Genomic DNA, 11,926 nt, shown 5'->3' on the forward strand with positions numbered 1-11,926 from the left:
AAGAAACCAGACTTGGTATTATTTTCGCGTGTTTTTCTGCTGGATGGAACTGTACTTACGACATTACAGGAAGTGATCTAGTCCCTTTAATCATTTAAGCTACTGTTACTTTTGCTGCAGGATATCAAAGAGAAAAGGTGATTCTGTTATGATCAAATAAGTTCATAATTATTATAATTATTATAATCTACTATGGTTTCTCAACTACAAAATGTAATTTCTCTTGAGTAGCCATAAATAGTTTATAATAATCATTATACAAGGAAAATCATTAACATATGCATATACGATGTTACTTTTCAACAAAAATTATAGATGTCACAATATGCTTTACAATGTATTTAATTACTACATATATATAATAGTATTGCAATTTTTAGACCTTCTGGACAGTATTTCATTATTCTAGTCTTTGTATTTTTTCTTTGCCTTGTTTTCCATATAATGTATTTTTGGAATATTTTGTCAGTTACCTTTTCTTATAACACTCTTCAGCGCAACTTGACTGTTGTTTTGTTTTCTTCTTCCGTAAATCTTATATAAACACTGATGAAGGCTGTCGGACAGACACTAAAACGTCTGTTGATAAATTGTTTCAATTGTATCCAGTGGTTAAGTTTGAATCACCGTGTACCAGGATGACTAATGTTCACCAACTTACAAAATTCTCTCTAAAAAATCACAGATATTAAAACAATGCTACATTTCTTTATAAATTTAATAAAGCCGGTATTAGGAATTTATGTGTAAGATATGTTTAACATAATTTAGACAGATATTAGACTGGTACTGGTATATCCTACATTGTTTGTAAGATTTCCTATGTAGTCTTCCTAGTAGGTTACCTGCGTCTGTTCTGCATACACTTAAGTGGTACACGTGAGGTAAATGCAAAATCTCAATGATTTTCTCTTCTATCACATCTCTAACGTACCCTCATTCTGACCCTGTGTGCTGTACATACCCTGTTTTGTACCATCCGTCCCCTGTCAGCGCTTTAGCTGTTTTCTCCTTGTCTGCACGGTAACAGTTGAATAGAGAGTACGCCCTCACAAGCACCTCTCCCTCCTGGCCTAGTGGTACAACCTGGCCATCTTTGCCGACAATCTTTATCTAGTAATTAGAGAAAGACAGAGAGCTGATGAAAGATAATGATTAAAATTCAAAATTGAAACAAACGCAGCCTAGACATCATTCGTTATGCTAATGATTATTGCAATCGTGAATACGTATATTAAGGAGAATGGTATATGGCCTCTACAGGTAGTAATGGACATTCCTCAATATGCTGCAAAGAGAAGGTAAGAAAATATATTAAAAATAATGCTGGTGTAGTAGAATGTCTTTTAATCGCACGCTTCTGTCATTTGAATCAGTCAGACTAAAGCTAAAATATGTTTCAATCCCTAAGCTTCCAAAGCTAAAGAAGATCTGAAATAACAAAAAATTATTTGTCATTGTATGGTATACTATGTTCCGTGTGCTCAGTCATTTTTTCAACATCTCTGACTAGTATAATATCATGTCGAATGCAACTCTTTTCGCTGACTCGCATCGGGTTTTGTTTGCCAAGTAATGTCATCCATGTCATCAAATTAGCATGGACTTATTGCGAGGTTACTTTTTTGTTACCATTGGCTGAACTGGGCAGAATTGGTCCATTGTTAAGTTGTTGGCAGCCGTCTGTTTCGAGGGAGTAAAGTAAAGTAGCAGTAGCATTACTTACCTCTGCATGCTGTAACAACTTGCCTACAGTGGTGCCTTTCCCCTCTGTAACCTTCTCGGCTGCCGTTGATGTCAAAAACACGAACTCCGTGCCGCCATAGCAAACCTTTATCGTGGATCAATGAAAACGATCGATACGTCAAAACTCTGTTGTAAGAATAATGCGCCAATGATTTACATAGGTTTTACGAGCAGATTAGAATTAATGTTCGTCTTTGTAGCTTATTACTACACGAAAAGTGAGTTTGCCAATTACGATACAGGTTCAGAAAGCCTTCAGAGTTATCAACCAAATTGTTCCTTAAAGTCATTCTTTCCTAGAATTATCGCTGTCATCAAGCACACGGGCATTATCATTAGATAGCGTCAAACAATATTAATGTTTAGATTTAGATGTTCAAAGGGTAGGTCTAACAAGTCGTTCGGTGTAATATAGCAAGCTGCCGCCGCGCTGCGCGCCTAGCAAGCTGGTGTGTCAAGCCGAAGGGCGGTTATACCGGCTATACAGATACACATAATAGACGATACAGGCTAGATCAAGGTTCTAATTAATTATAAGGAACAGTTATCAGACCCACTGTCAGCGCGGCGGCAGCTTGCTATATTACACCGAACGACTTATTAGACCTACCCTACAGTGGGTCTCATTGGAATACAGAAGAAAAATGTCCAGACTATGCATTATGTACAAAATGACTAATAAACTGAAGAAGAGAACAAGAAATAGCCTTGCCTTAAAGTACCAGAGTTATCAACCAAGGATTAAGGTGTTCAACAATTTATTCTTTCCTAGAACTATTGCAGAGTGAAACTCGCTGTCACCAAGTAGAGTAGGGGCACTGTCAATAGATAGCTTTAAACAATGTCTAGAGCTAGAAGTTCAAGGGTTAGGTGTAACAAGTCGATCGGTGTAATATAGCCAGCTGCCACCGCGCCGCGTGCCCGCGAAGCTGTGTTACGCCAAAAGGCGGTTATACCTGCGATACAGATACCTGGCTAGTACATACCATACAAAGGGCTCTTCAGTCTGATATGGACCGTCTTCATCACTGGTTTGTGGCTAACTGTCTTTCTGTCAATGCCAAGAAGTGTAAAGCCATGCTTATTGGCACACGGCATCGGCTTAGGGGAAAAGACCAGTTACAAGTATTAATGACTGGAAACCCCCTTGAAGTAGTCCCGGCTTTTAAATACCTAGGTGTAATTGTTGACAGCGAACTGAAATGGGATTTTCATGTTATTCATGTTCTGTCTAAACTAAAACGCGCGCTTGGAATAATGCGTCAGGTCCAACCTTTTGTCACACAATCTGCACTTGTCACCTTGTATAACACCATATTTTTACCGCACTTAATTTATGCCTGCACTGTCTGGGATGGTGCCATTTCGGTACAACATGATAAGATGCAAAGAATGCAGAACCGAGTAGGAAAATTGATCTTGAAAGCCCCGTACAGAACACCATCACGGGAAGTCCTGTCTCGTCTGGGATGGAAGTCCGTGAGAAGTCTTCATCGTCAACATAAAGCCATGCTAGTGTATAGGGCCTTGGACAATTCTTTACCACCACATATGCGAGGGGTGTTCATCCGGTATAGAGATGAAGCCTCCAGATCCACCAGACAAAGCACATTGGACAACCTCATCATACCGAGGCCCCAACTGGAAGTGTACAGGCGGTCACTGAGGTACTCGGGGGCGACTGTGTGGAATTCCTTGCCACCACATGTACGAGCAGCCCAGTCATTGGGAACATTTAGAAGTATGATAAGGAACTTGGACTGATAACGGACTGATGATTTACTGAGGTACTCGGGGGCGACTGTGTGGAATTCCTTGCCACCACATGTACGAGCAGCCCAGTCATTGGGAACATTTAGAAGTATGATAAGGAACTTGGACTGATAACGGACTGATGATTTACTATTTATTTTTGTATTATATTTTGATTTGCATTTTGTTTTGATTTTGTATTATATTTTGGTTTGATTTGTAATTCCGTGACCCCGCCCTCACCCTCGACCTTGTTGAAAAGCGGTATGTACCGAACAAGCTTTCGAGATTAGATAAAGGCTTACTACTACTACTACTACCGATTGTTATAATCCATAGTCTACGTTTCTTCCTAATTTCTGGCAATACCTTGTTTGTTTGACCATTCGTTTAGTATTATTATCATCATTTTTATCACAACCTTAAACCGCATGATATATAGTAATCTTTCTGGTATTGTGAAGGTCTAAATATGATATCCATCGAGCGTACCCAAAGCAGGAAATGTCAGTTATTATAGAAAAAATTTCATATGTAGTAAATAGGAAAACACTAACAAACAACTTTGCTGTCGGCAGAACTTTGGCAGCGTGGTCAACTAGACTCTTCGGTGTGACGTTGCCCATGACAAGCACTGCAAAGAAATAAAAAAAGAATATATTATGTTAAAAACTTTAACTGAACATGTAGCGGTTGTAAGTCAACATGACCAAAGGGTTCTGGCCTTCCTTTAAACATTCCCATTGCAGATTCCCCAAATTATACATATTCATTTTACTGAGGTTGATAATCAAAATATAAAGAATAGAGTGACTTCCTTTAGCTATATAGTCTAGATGCTGCTTAAAAGATTACTTGCTTAACACAATGGGCAGGAAATACAATCGTTTAACGGTAGGAAAAGATATAATAAATTGTGCAATGAAATAATTGAGATGAAAACATAAGGCCACACCAATTTAATTTGTTGGTTCTTGGATTCGCCTCTTCATTTTGTTCTGATTTGCAAAAAAAAAAAATTGATTCTGGTCCTGAATCAACTGAAAAATGCTCATGTATCATTGCAGTGGTTTGATTAAAAGTTAAAAATTCAATGTTTAAATTTTAACCCAGCCTTTTGTGTTGACTTCATGGCTCATTTTGTAGCATTTAAGCCTATAATAGGATGCCTATACCTGTTTTTACTTTTATTTTTTTTCGCCCTGTCGCTTCATATTTTTTCTGAAAAAATCCGAGAACCAACAAATTAAATTGGTGTGGCCTAATGGTAAAACTGATTTCATATGTTTGCATGTGACAGACGCTTATTTAAGAAGTATATTTGTCCTCGCTCGTTACCTCGGTCAAGTGAGGACAGGTCGTAATCACCCAAGTGCGGACTATGAAACAGGCCATGGCAATCTTTTACGAACAATACGCCGATCGCCTTGCACCTTAACAAAGAAATAAAGACGACTATTACTATGGAAAGTAGTTCCAAGAAAAAGGAAAAAAACCCTAAATGTGTCAACCAGTAATATTGACGCAACATCTCTATAATCCAATTAATGGCATTTAACCCAAAGCTCTTACTGCGTTCACCATTTTGGATTCTTGCATAATTCATTGACAATACTTTAAAACAGGAAACAACATCGCAAAAAAAGAAATTATCGACTTCTAACTTCTGGGAAAAAGATACAGCATTAGGTAACGAATCACAAAATAAACGATTGGCTGACAAAACGTACCCCAGACATACACAATAATAGTTTATGTTTCATTTATACCTGGCGATCACATCCTAGCCAAAACGAAACCAAAATTACGCCCAATCATTTAGTCCCAAATATACAGACCTAGCATAAACTAGCACCACCCAAACCAATTCTCTCGTCCCAGAAGTCTTAACTTTAAAAATCTATATGCTGTAACTCTACTTACCTCTCCTCTTGGATTATTTGCATGATATCAACAGACGATGGCGACTCACTAGCAGGAACAACAAGTGTACAGCCGGCAGTGAATGGGTAGATCACCGCGAATCGGAATGACAAGTACGGGTAGAGCGCTGTGCCCTAACATTAGAATATATGAACTGTTACCTTTATTTGCACAACAATTCTATGCAGTGCACAACGTTTGCTGTCAACTAATATAACAACAAACGTATTGACATTACACAAAGAGTATGTGGTATGGGAGAAAAATGTAATTTTACAACATTTGCTGGACTTATTATCGCTTAGGCATTTAGATATTACCAGTGTACAGTGGATACATGGCTTGTCACAAGACCATCAATTAAGATTCTAAGATCTTAGTTATTACGACGTGATGTCTTAGATAAGCCAAAGTTTTTAAAAGGAGTTATATCTTAAGATGATTTTAGGATGCTGTTTTTATAATGCACATTTTACGCAACCTCAATATCGCAAATGTATACATACAAACATTCCCACACATATAGAAGCTAATTATAGCATGCACCTTTATGTATTCTTTTGAATAAGATAATATAAATACATAAAATAGTCCATCAATACTATTGAACGATCGCGACTTATGTTTTTTACTGCCTTACCTCATTTGGCATACCTACAGCCTTGCCGATAAAACGGATGTTGTTATGAAGACAGTAAGTACTCAGCTCAGCACACTTAGCCGGACCGGTACTTCCCTATATCAGCATAAATTAAGTAAAAAAAGAAAAGAAATCAACGATTTTAAACTTTCGGTAAGTATGTACAATTTTCGCCACTTTATTTCACAATAGAACGCATCATCACTACACGATTGTATGATGAAACATGCACCGCTATTTTACCATGGTTTGACTTACTGACTTAATCCTCTTTGCCCGTCCTAGAGCACAGGGCTTCAGTGAATGCTCTCCACCTCTCTCGGTCCCTTGCGATCGTCTTAACCTCGTGCCACGAGGTGTTGGCTGCTGTTAGGTCCTTCCTGACACCTCTCTTCCAGGACAACCGCGGTCTTCCCCTCCTCCTTGTCCCTTGGGGGTTCCAGTCAAAGGCAGTTCTAGTGATGGATTCTGAGGGCTTCCTTAGTGTATGAGCAATCCATCTCCATTTACGTCTTCTGATGGTCATCTCTACTCGTTCTTGGCCTGCTATCTTAAGGTCTTGATTACTGACCTTCCTGGGCCACCATATCCTGAGTATGTAGCGGAGTGTCGCGTTGATGAACGTCTGGAGTTTCTTGATGTTTGCTTGTGTCAGGCTCCACGTCTCACAGCCATACAACAGGATGGACTCCACGTTTGGCTCGAAGATTCGCAGTTTAGTTTTAAGAGAGATGTTCCTAGCCTTCAAGACTGGTTTTAGCTGAGCGAACGCTGCCTTAGCTTTTCCTGTGCGGGCCTCGATATCCATTTCAGCACCACCACCACTGCTACTGATGACGCTTCCTATGTAGGTGAAGTCTTTCACTATTTCCAGCTCTACCCCTCTGCAGCTCACTGGTTTCGCGTTCCCTACTGTTTTAACGCGCATCTCCTTCGTCTTGGTGCCATTTACTATCAGTCCCACCCGGCCTGAATTGTCCTCCAGCTTCTTCATCTTCCCTCTCATTTGTCCGATGCTGTAGCTCAAGAGGGCAAGATCGTCTGCAAAATCTAGGTCATTTAACATATTCAATAGCGTCCATTGTATCTCGGTTCTTCCCTCTCTGTGGTTTCTCCCATAATCCAACCCAGTGCAGCGATGAACAGCAGGGGCCTAAGGAGGCGCCCCTGCCTTACTCCTGTTGTCATGTTAAAGGGTTCCGTTAGGTCAACTTCATGAGACACCTGGGCTTGGACGTTTGAGTAGAAAACTTTGATCATGTTGATGATCTTGGAAGGAATTCCGTAATGAGAGAAGATGTTCCATAAGGTGTTCCTGTCGACCGAATCAAACGCCTTCTCATAGTCTACAAAGACGGCACACAACTGCGAATTGAATTCTACCGACTGTTCTACTACAATCATTAGTAGCAATCTGGTCGCTACATGATCTGTTGGGCCGGAAGCCTGCTTGGTTATCTCTGAGCTTTGTTTCCATTGCGTTTGCTGTCCGATTAAGAATGATCCTTTACCATGGTTTGTGTTTCATAAATTTGTGGTAACTACATCCTTGAATCCAGTGCATGCTGGGTAAAACCCTGCCAATCAAGTCCACTCTAAGCCCACTCAGTTTGGAACCCAAACATGTAAATCTAGCATAATAATAAGTACCATGTACCAGAGCTCTTCTTTATTTGTTATTTATTTCTATAATTATGTATTTATGCTTTGTATTATTGTTTTTCTTAACTCGATAAGTGTTTGTACTATTATTATAATTATTAATTTATTATTATCATTTTGGCCCCTTGACTATCCTCCCAACTCGACCCCCACGAAAAGCGGCCGTCATAGCTAAATGGGTTGATATATATTGTACATATTATCATCGAGTATAAACAAAGGCGCAAATAAACAAACTTTAAAACAGTGCTAAGCCACTGACAAGTGCTACCCTGATTAAAGAAGACCACAGAAAGTAAATAAATACATTTCTGACTTACTGATGTGAATCCCAACATAACCGTGTCGTGGCAGCTGAGCTGGTCCTGCAGAGCCTGAACTTCAGCCTGGAGCGTCTCGTTATTTCCCAGGGTCTGCAGGTCTTCCATGGTGTAGACACCGGGACTTCATAGAAGCGTACAGACAATCATACTGTCAGTAATAACTTGTCACAACCAATATTCTTTGCGAATCTTGAAACATCGCTGGTGTAAATACTCATGCTCCTCAAATGTAGGGCATGTCTATTCCAATAATTAAACCAACAGACAGAAGGACATGCAAACACGCTGAATGGCATATCCTTGCCGGAGGTAATAATCAATTAACTGTACGATATAGAAAGTACTTACCCCGTCGCCTTGTCTTCAAGTACAACGATAGCGCTCAAAGTTGGAATTCTGGTTGAGATAAAAAATCTCAGGTAAATCTAAGGCATACAAAAATAGTCGTATTTCCGGTTTTCCGACTGACTCCCCTCCCCCCCGGACGCTTTATCCTGACAATTGCAAAAGGCCATACAAATTTTCAACTGACAATGTAAGATCTGGAACGTGATTTTGCTCTTTTTTTTTATGCGCAAATTTTAATTGGAAGCACAAGATTATTTCTTCCACGGCGTGATCATGATCACAACGACAATAATCTGATTTCGTTGTTTCCTTGCACTTATTCTGCAATAAATTTGACATGCTGAATTCACCTGTCAATGTGCAGCTTCCCGTGATTCGCTGATTTTATTTCCGGGAACAAACTGAACAGAAACGGGGTTGTGCCGCCAGTTGCCTGGTCTCCGGAATCGTCACACATGATTAGTACCTTCACACCGCTCTGGAAACAATAAAGAGGTGGAAAACATTCAACAAAGCTATTGCCTTGGAAACGATTGTAACGTTTTTTTTTTTCTGTTCGTGATGCGTCTTGCATGGTATTGCAGTTTTTTGCTGTTTTATGTTGCTAAATGGGTGGACTAATTACTTCTATGATGATGAAGTTTTTAATCTACGTATTGTAATGAATGATGTTTGTATGTTAATAATTGTAAAATGTCAATGCAATTTAGACGTGCCCGAAGCATTTCAGCACGTCTGCCATGTTGATGTTTAATAAGGATTTGATTTGATTCTACGGACCTACCTCTATAGAGCTATTCACGTCTAGCAGGTAACGTGAACTAAGTGTATGTAGTCATTGTGCATGGGGCTACGTCCTCAATTGAGTTGTCAAAGTATTTACCCCTCTGGTAAGCAGCATACCAGGGATACCTAATACTGACAGTTTTAAGTCATCATGGGCATTTTAGCCATATCCAACGTTGAAGAACTATTAACCATTGGATGATTCTGAGTAAAATGTTCAGCGAATCTAGGTAGTCATGTCGGAGGGAAGAGCAGGGGGGGGGAGTAGTAGGGGTTCAAAAACCAAAACATTTAGGTTCTGAGTCAACAGCCCAACCCACAAGATTACCGTGCCACTTGCTTGTTATTACCTTATTAAGGAAGTAGTTCATTGTCTCCACACTCCGCCCAATACGCTGTTGCTGCAGAGGTAACTGTGAAAAGACAGCAATATACATGAATACGTTTTCTTACATTTCTTTTCTTTATCAATCCATTATGAGTGTGTACGTGTGCAGATCTTTGCACCTTCATGAACATTGTTAATGCTGCGTAGGAAAATGCAGAAGGCAATATGTATTATTGATTAATTCGATTTTTTATTTGCACTTTGCCACTTATACAACGAAATGCATAATACAATACGACAGGAAATTGATAATATAAATGACATAAATAAAAACAATCTTCCATGTTATATTTCATGGAATTAACAATAAAAACCTCCAGAACGTTTCCAGTCCTGCCTGTATATCATTCTATACAGTCAAAATAATCAAATTAAATCTAATTAACTAACAAGAAACTATAAAACATATTTATCAAGATCAGCCTATTGCGACAGGAAACCGAACCAGTTACCATGGTGAAAACCGTCTGGTCTCAGTCATTGACCTTTAACTGAGCAAAAAAAAAATAAGAAGAAAAGGAATTTAGATACCGCAATAGCTCCCAACTTGGCCACGGCGAAGTACAGGTATATCCACTCCGGACGGTGCCCGAAGAGCCAGGCTACTACATCTCCTGGTGCCGTGCCGATGGCCTTGAGTCCAGCAGCCAGTCTGGTTGCCTGGAGGGACGGAAATAACTAGATCAGAACAAGAGTTCGAAGATCCCATACGTCCATGAAATATTGACAATCCATCCAACTGAAAAAAAAAATACGCTGGCCACAAATATGCGAGAACATACACAACCACACAACCCAATACATCCATTTTGAACAAGAAATATAGGATTTTAGACTACCCGAAAGTATTTTCTGGTGTGTATTGGAACTGTGAAATTGTTTGAGTGGCGCTGATTTTTTTTTTTGGGGGGGGGGAATCAGGAATTGATTCATTATTAGAAATGGTGAAAATTATGCTAGAAATTTAAAATATAGAAAACATGACAAAACGAAAAAAAATCAAATCCACTCGAACATACCCAGAGAGGTGTTCGTTTATGCTTAGCTTGATTATTTTTGGCCACAAAGATTTTATCTTATGGATAGCTTGGGTGCAACCGTCTTAATTTATTGTGGCTACCCGCAATACGGAGCCGGCGGTAACCACAGATCTCAGTACAGTGCACTCGTGCCGACTCTTAAACTTCTACAAACGGTCAGCATGTTCTAGCTTGTTGTAAAATTAGTCATGTACAACCACAAATTCGCAATCCCATCTTTGCTCTCGTATGGTTTGTTACCATTTTTTTTTACTTAACATTTTTATTCGCCAGCTTGCTTTGGTTTTTGGTTTGGGTCTTCAGAAAATTAAGTCACCATTAAGTCAGCTGCAGTGAGGCCTTTGCAGGAAATATGGATTTATCTGGAAATCTTACCTTGTCTTGTATGTCGGAAAACGTGATCCTTGAACCTGTCTTCTTGAACACATACGCCTCTCGGTCCGGCCATTTAGCTGCCTTGTCGGCCAACAGCTGACCGAAGGTCACGTCCAGGAGCGGGTCCTCAGCAGGACCCCGCAGGTAACTCATGTCGTCTGACTAGAGCTGTCTAAAATGCACATACTAGTTGATATATTCCACTTAGACTTACACAGGTTTGAAAATATACAGGTAGAGTTCCGCTACACCATGCATCGTAATCTAAAGATTTCTAATCTTTAGGGATTTATAAGGACCTAAAGGGAGAAGCTTCAACGCTTCGACATATTCAGTAAAGTGCGAGAGTGAGGTACAAAAATTGAAAGTATAATGATGTTTGACTTAACCCTCAACAGAACACCTTCCCGGACTGATTAATCTGTACACGCGCGGACCCCAGAACTGTTTTTTGCTAATTTTTAGAAATTATCAACATGCTACCAGCTCAATTGTTTTGCAAACTGATGTGGGAACCTCTGTGTCCACATTACATACAAAAATCATATATTTTGAACTTTTTCTATTTTTTGGTGTAAGAAAAAAAGACAAGAAGAAGTACCCAATTTTTAAACCCATTTCAGACTGAAGGGGCTTTTGAGGCCCAACTTTAATCTCAGATAGCGGCTAAACGGCTTGAGCTAGAAGTATCAAATTTGGAGACCTTTCCTAAAATGTCTCTGGAAAAATGTTCATATTAGTTAAATACTAGTAAGTTGATGTTTTTTTGTGTTGCCATGGCAACGGGTTTCTAGCAGGCAGTTTTTTTAAATAGAAGTAATTTTGGTTTAAACATAATTTTTTTTTAGTTTTATATTAAATTATACTTCTTTTCCAACATTAATAACATCTTACATAATTGAATATAATTTAAATCATCTAATATGCATAGAATATGCTAATT

At 39.2% G+C, this 11,926-nt stretch overlaps 1 protein-coding gene across 1 annotated transcript in view; it reads right to left on the reverse strand.

The window, feature by feature from the left end:
* LOC109474224 (acyl-CoA synthetase family member 2, mitochondrial-like) overlaps positions 1-11,350 on the reverse strand; it is a 15,223-nt gene extending 3,873 nt beyond the window's left edge. The window contains exons 1-10 of the mRNA XM_019774483.1: positions 10,984-11,350; positions 10,100-10,228; positions 8,745-8,872; positions 8,395-8,442; positions 8,044-8,167; positions 6,062-6,157; positions 5,422-5,555; positions 4,837-4,931; positions 4,056-4,132; positions 1,727-1,831 (exon numbers count right to left, since the gene is read on the reverse strand). Coding sequence (XP_019630042.1) covers positions 1,727-1,831; positions 4,056-4,132; positions 4,837-4,931; positions 5,422-5,555; positions 6,062-6,157; positions 8,044-8,167; positions 8,395-8,442; positions 8,745-8,872; positions 10,100-10,228; positions 10,984-11,136 — 1,089 coding nt within the window. The 5' untranslated portion in view covers positions 11,137-11,350. The remainder of the gene's footprint in view (positions 1-1,726; positions 1,832-4,055; positions 4,133-4,836; positions 4,932-5,421; positions 5,556-6,061; positions 6,158-8,043; positions 8,168-8,394; positions 8,443-8,744; positions 8,873-10,099; positions 10,229-10,983) is intronic.
* Positions 11,351-11,926: the final 576 nt, after the last annotated feature.

This window comes from Branchiostoma belcheri, unplaced genomic scaffold (genome assembly GCF_001625305.1).
Source record: "Branchiostoma belcheri isolate BF01 breed outbred unplaced genomic scaffold, Haploidv18h27 scaffold101, whole genome shotgun sequence".
Classification (NCBI taxonomy): domain Eukaryota; kingdom Metazoa; phylum Chordata; class Leptocardii; order Amphioxiformes; family Branchiostomatidae; genus Branchiostoma; species Branchiostoma belcheri.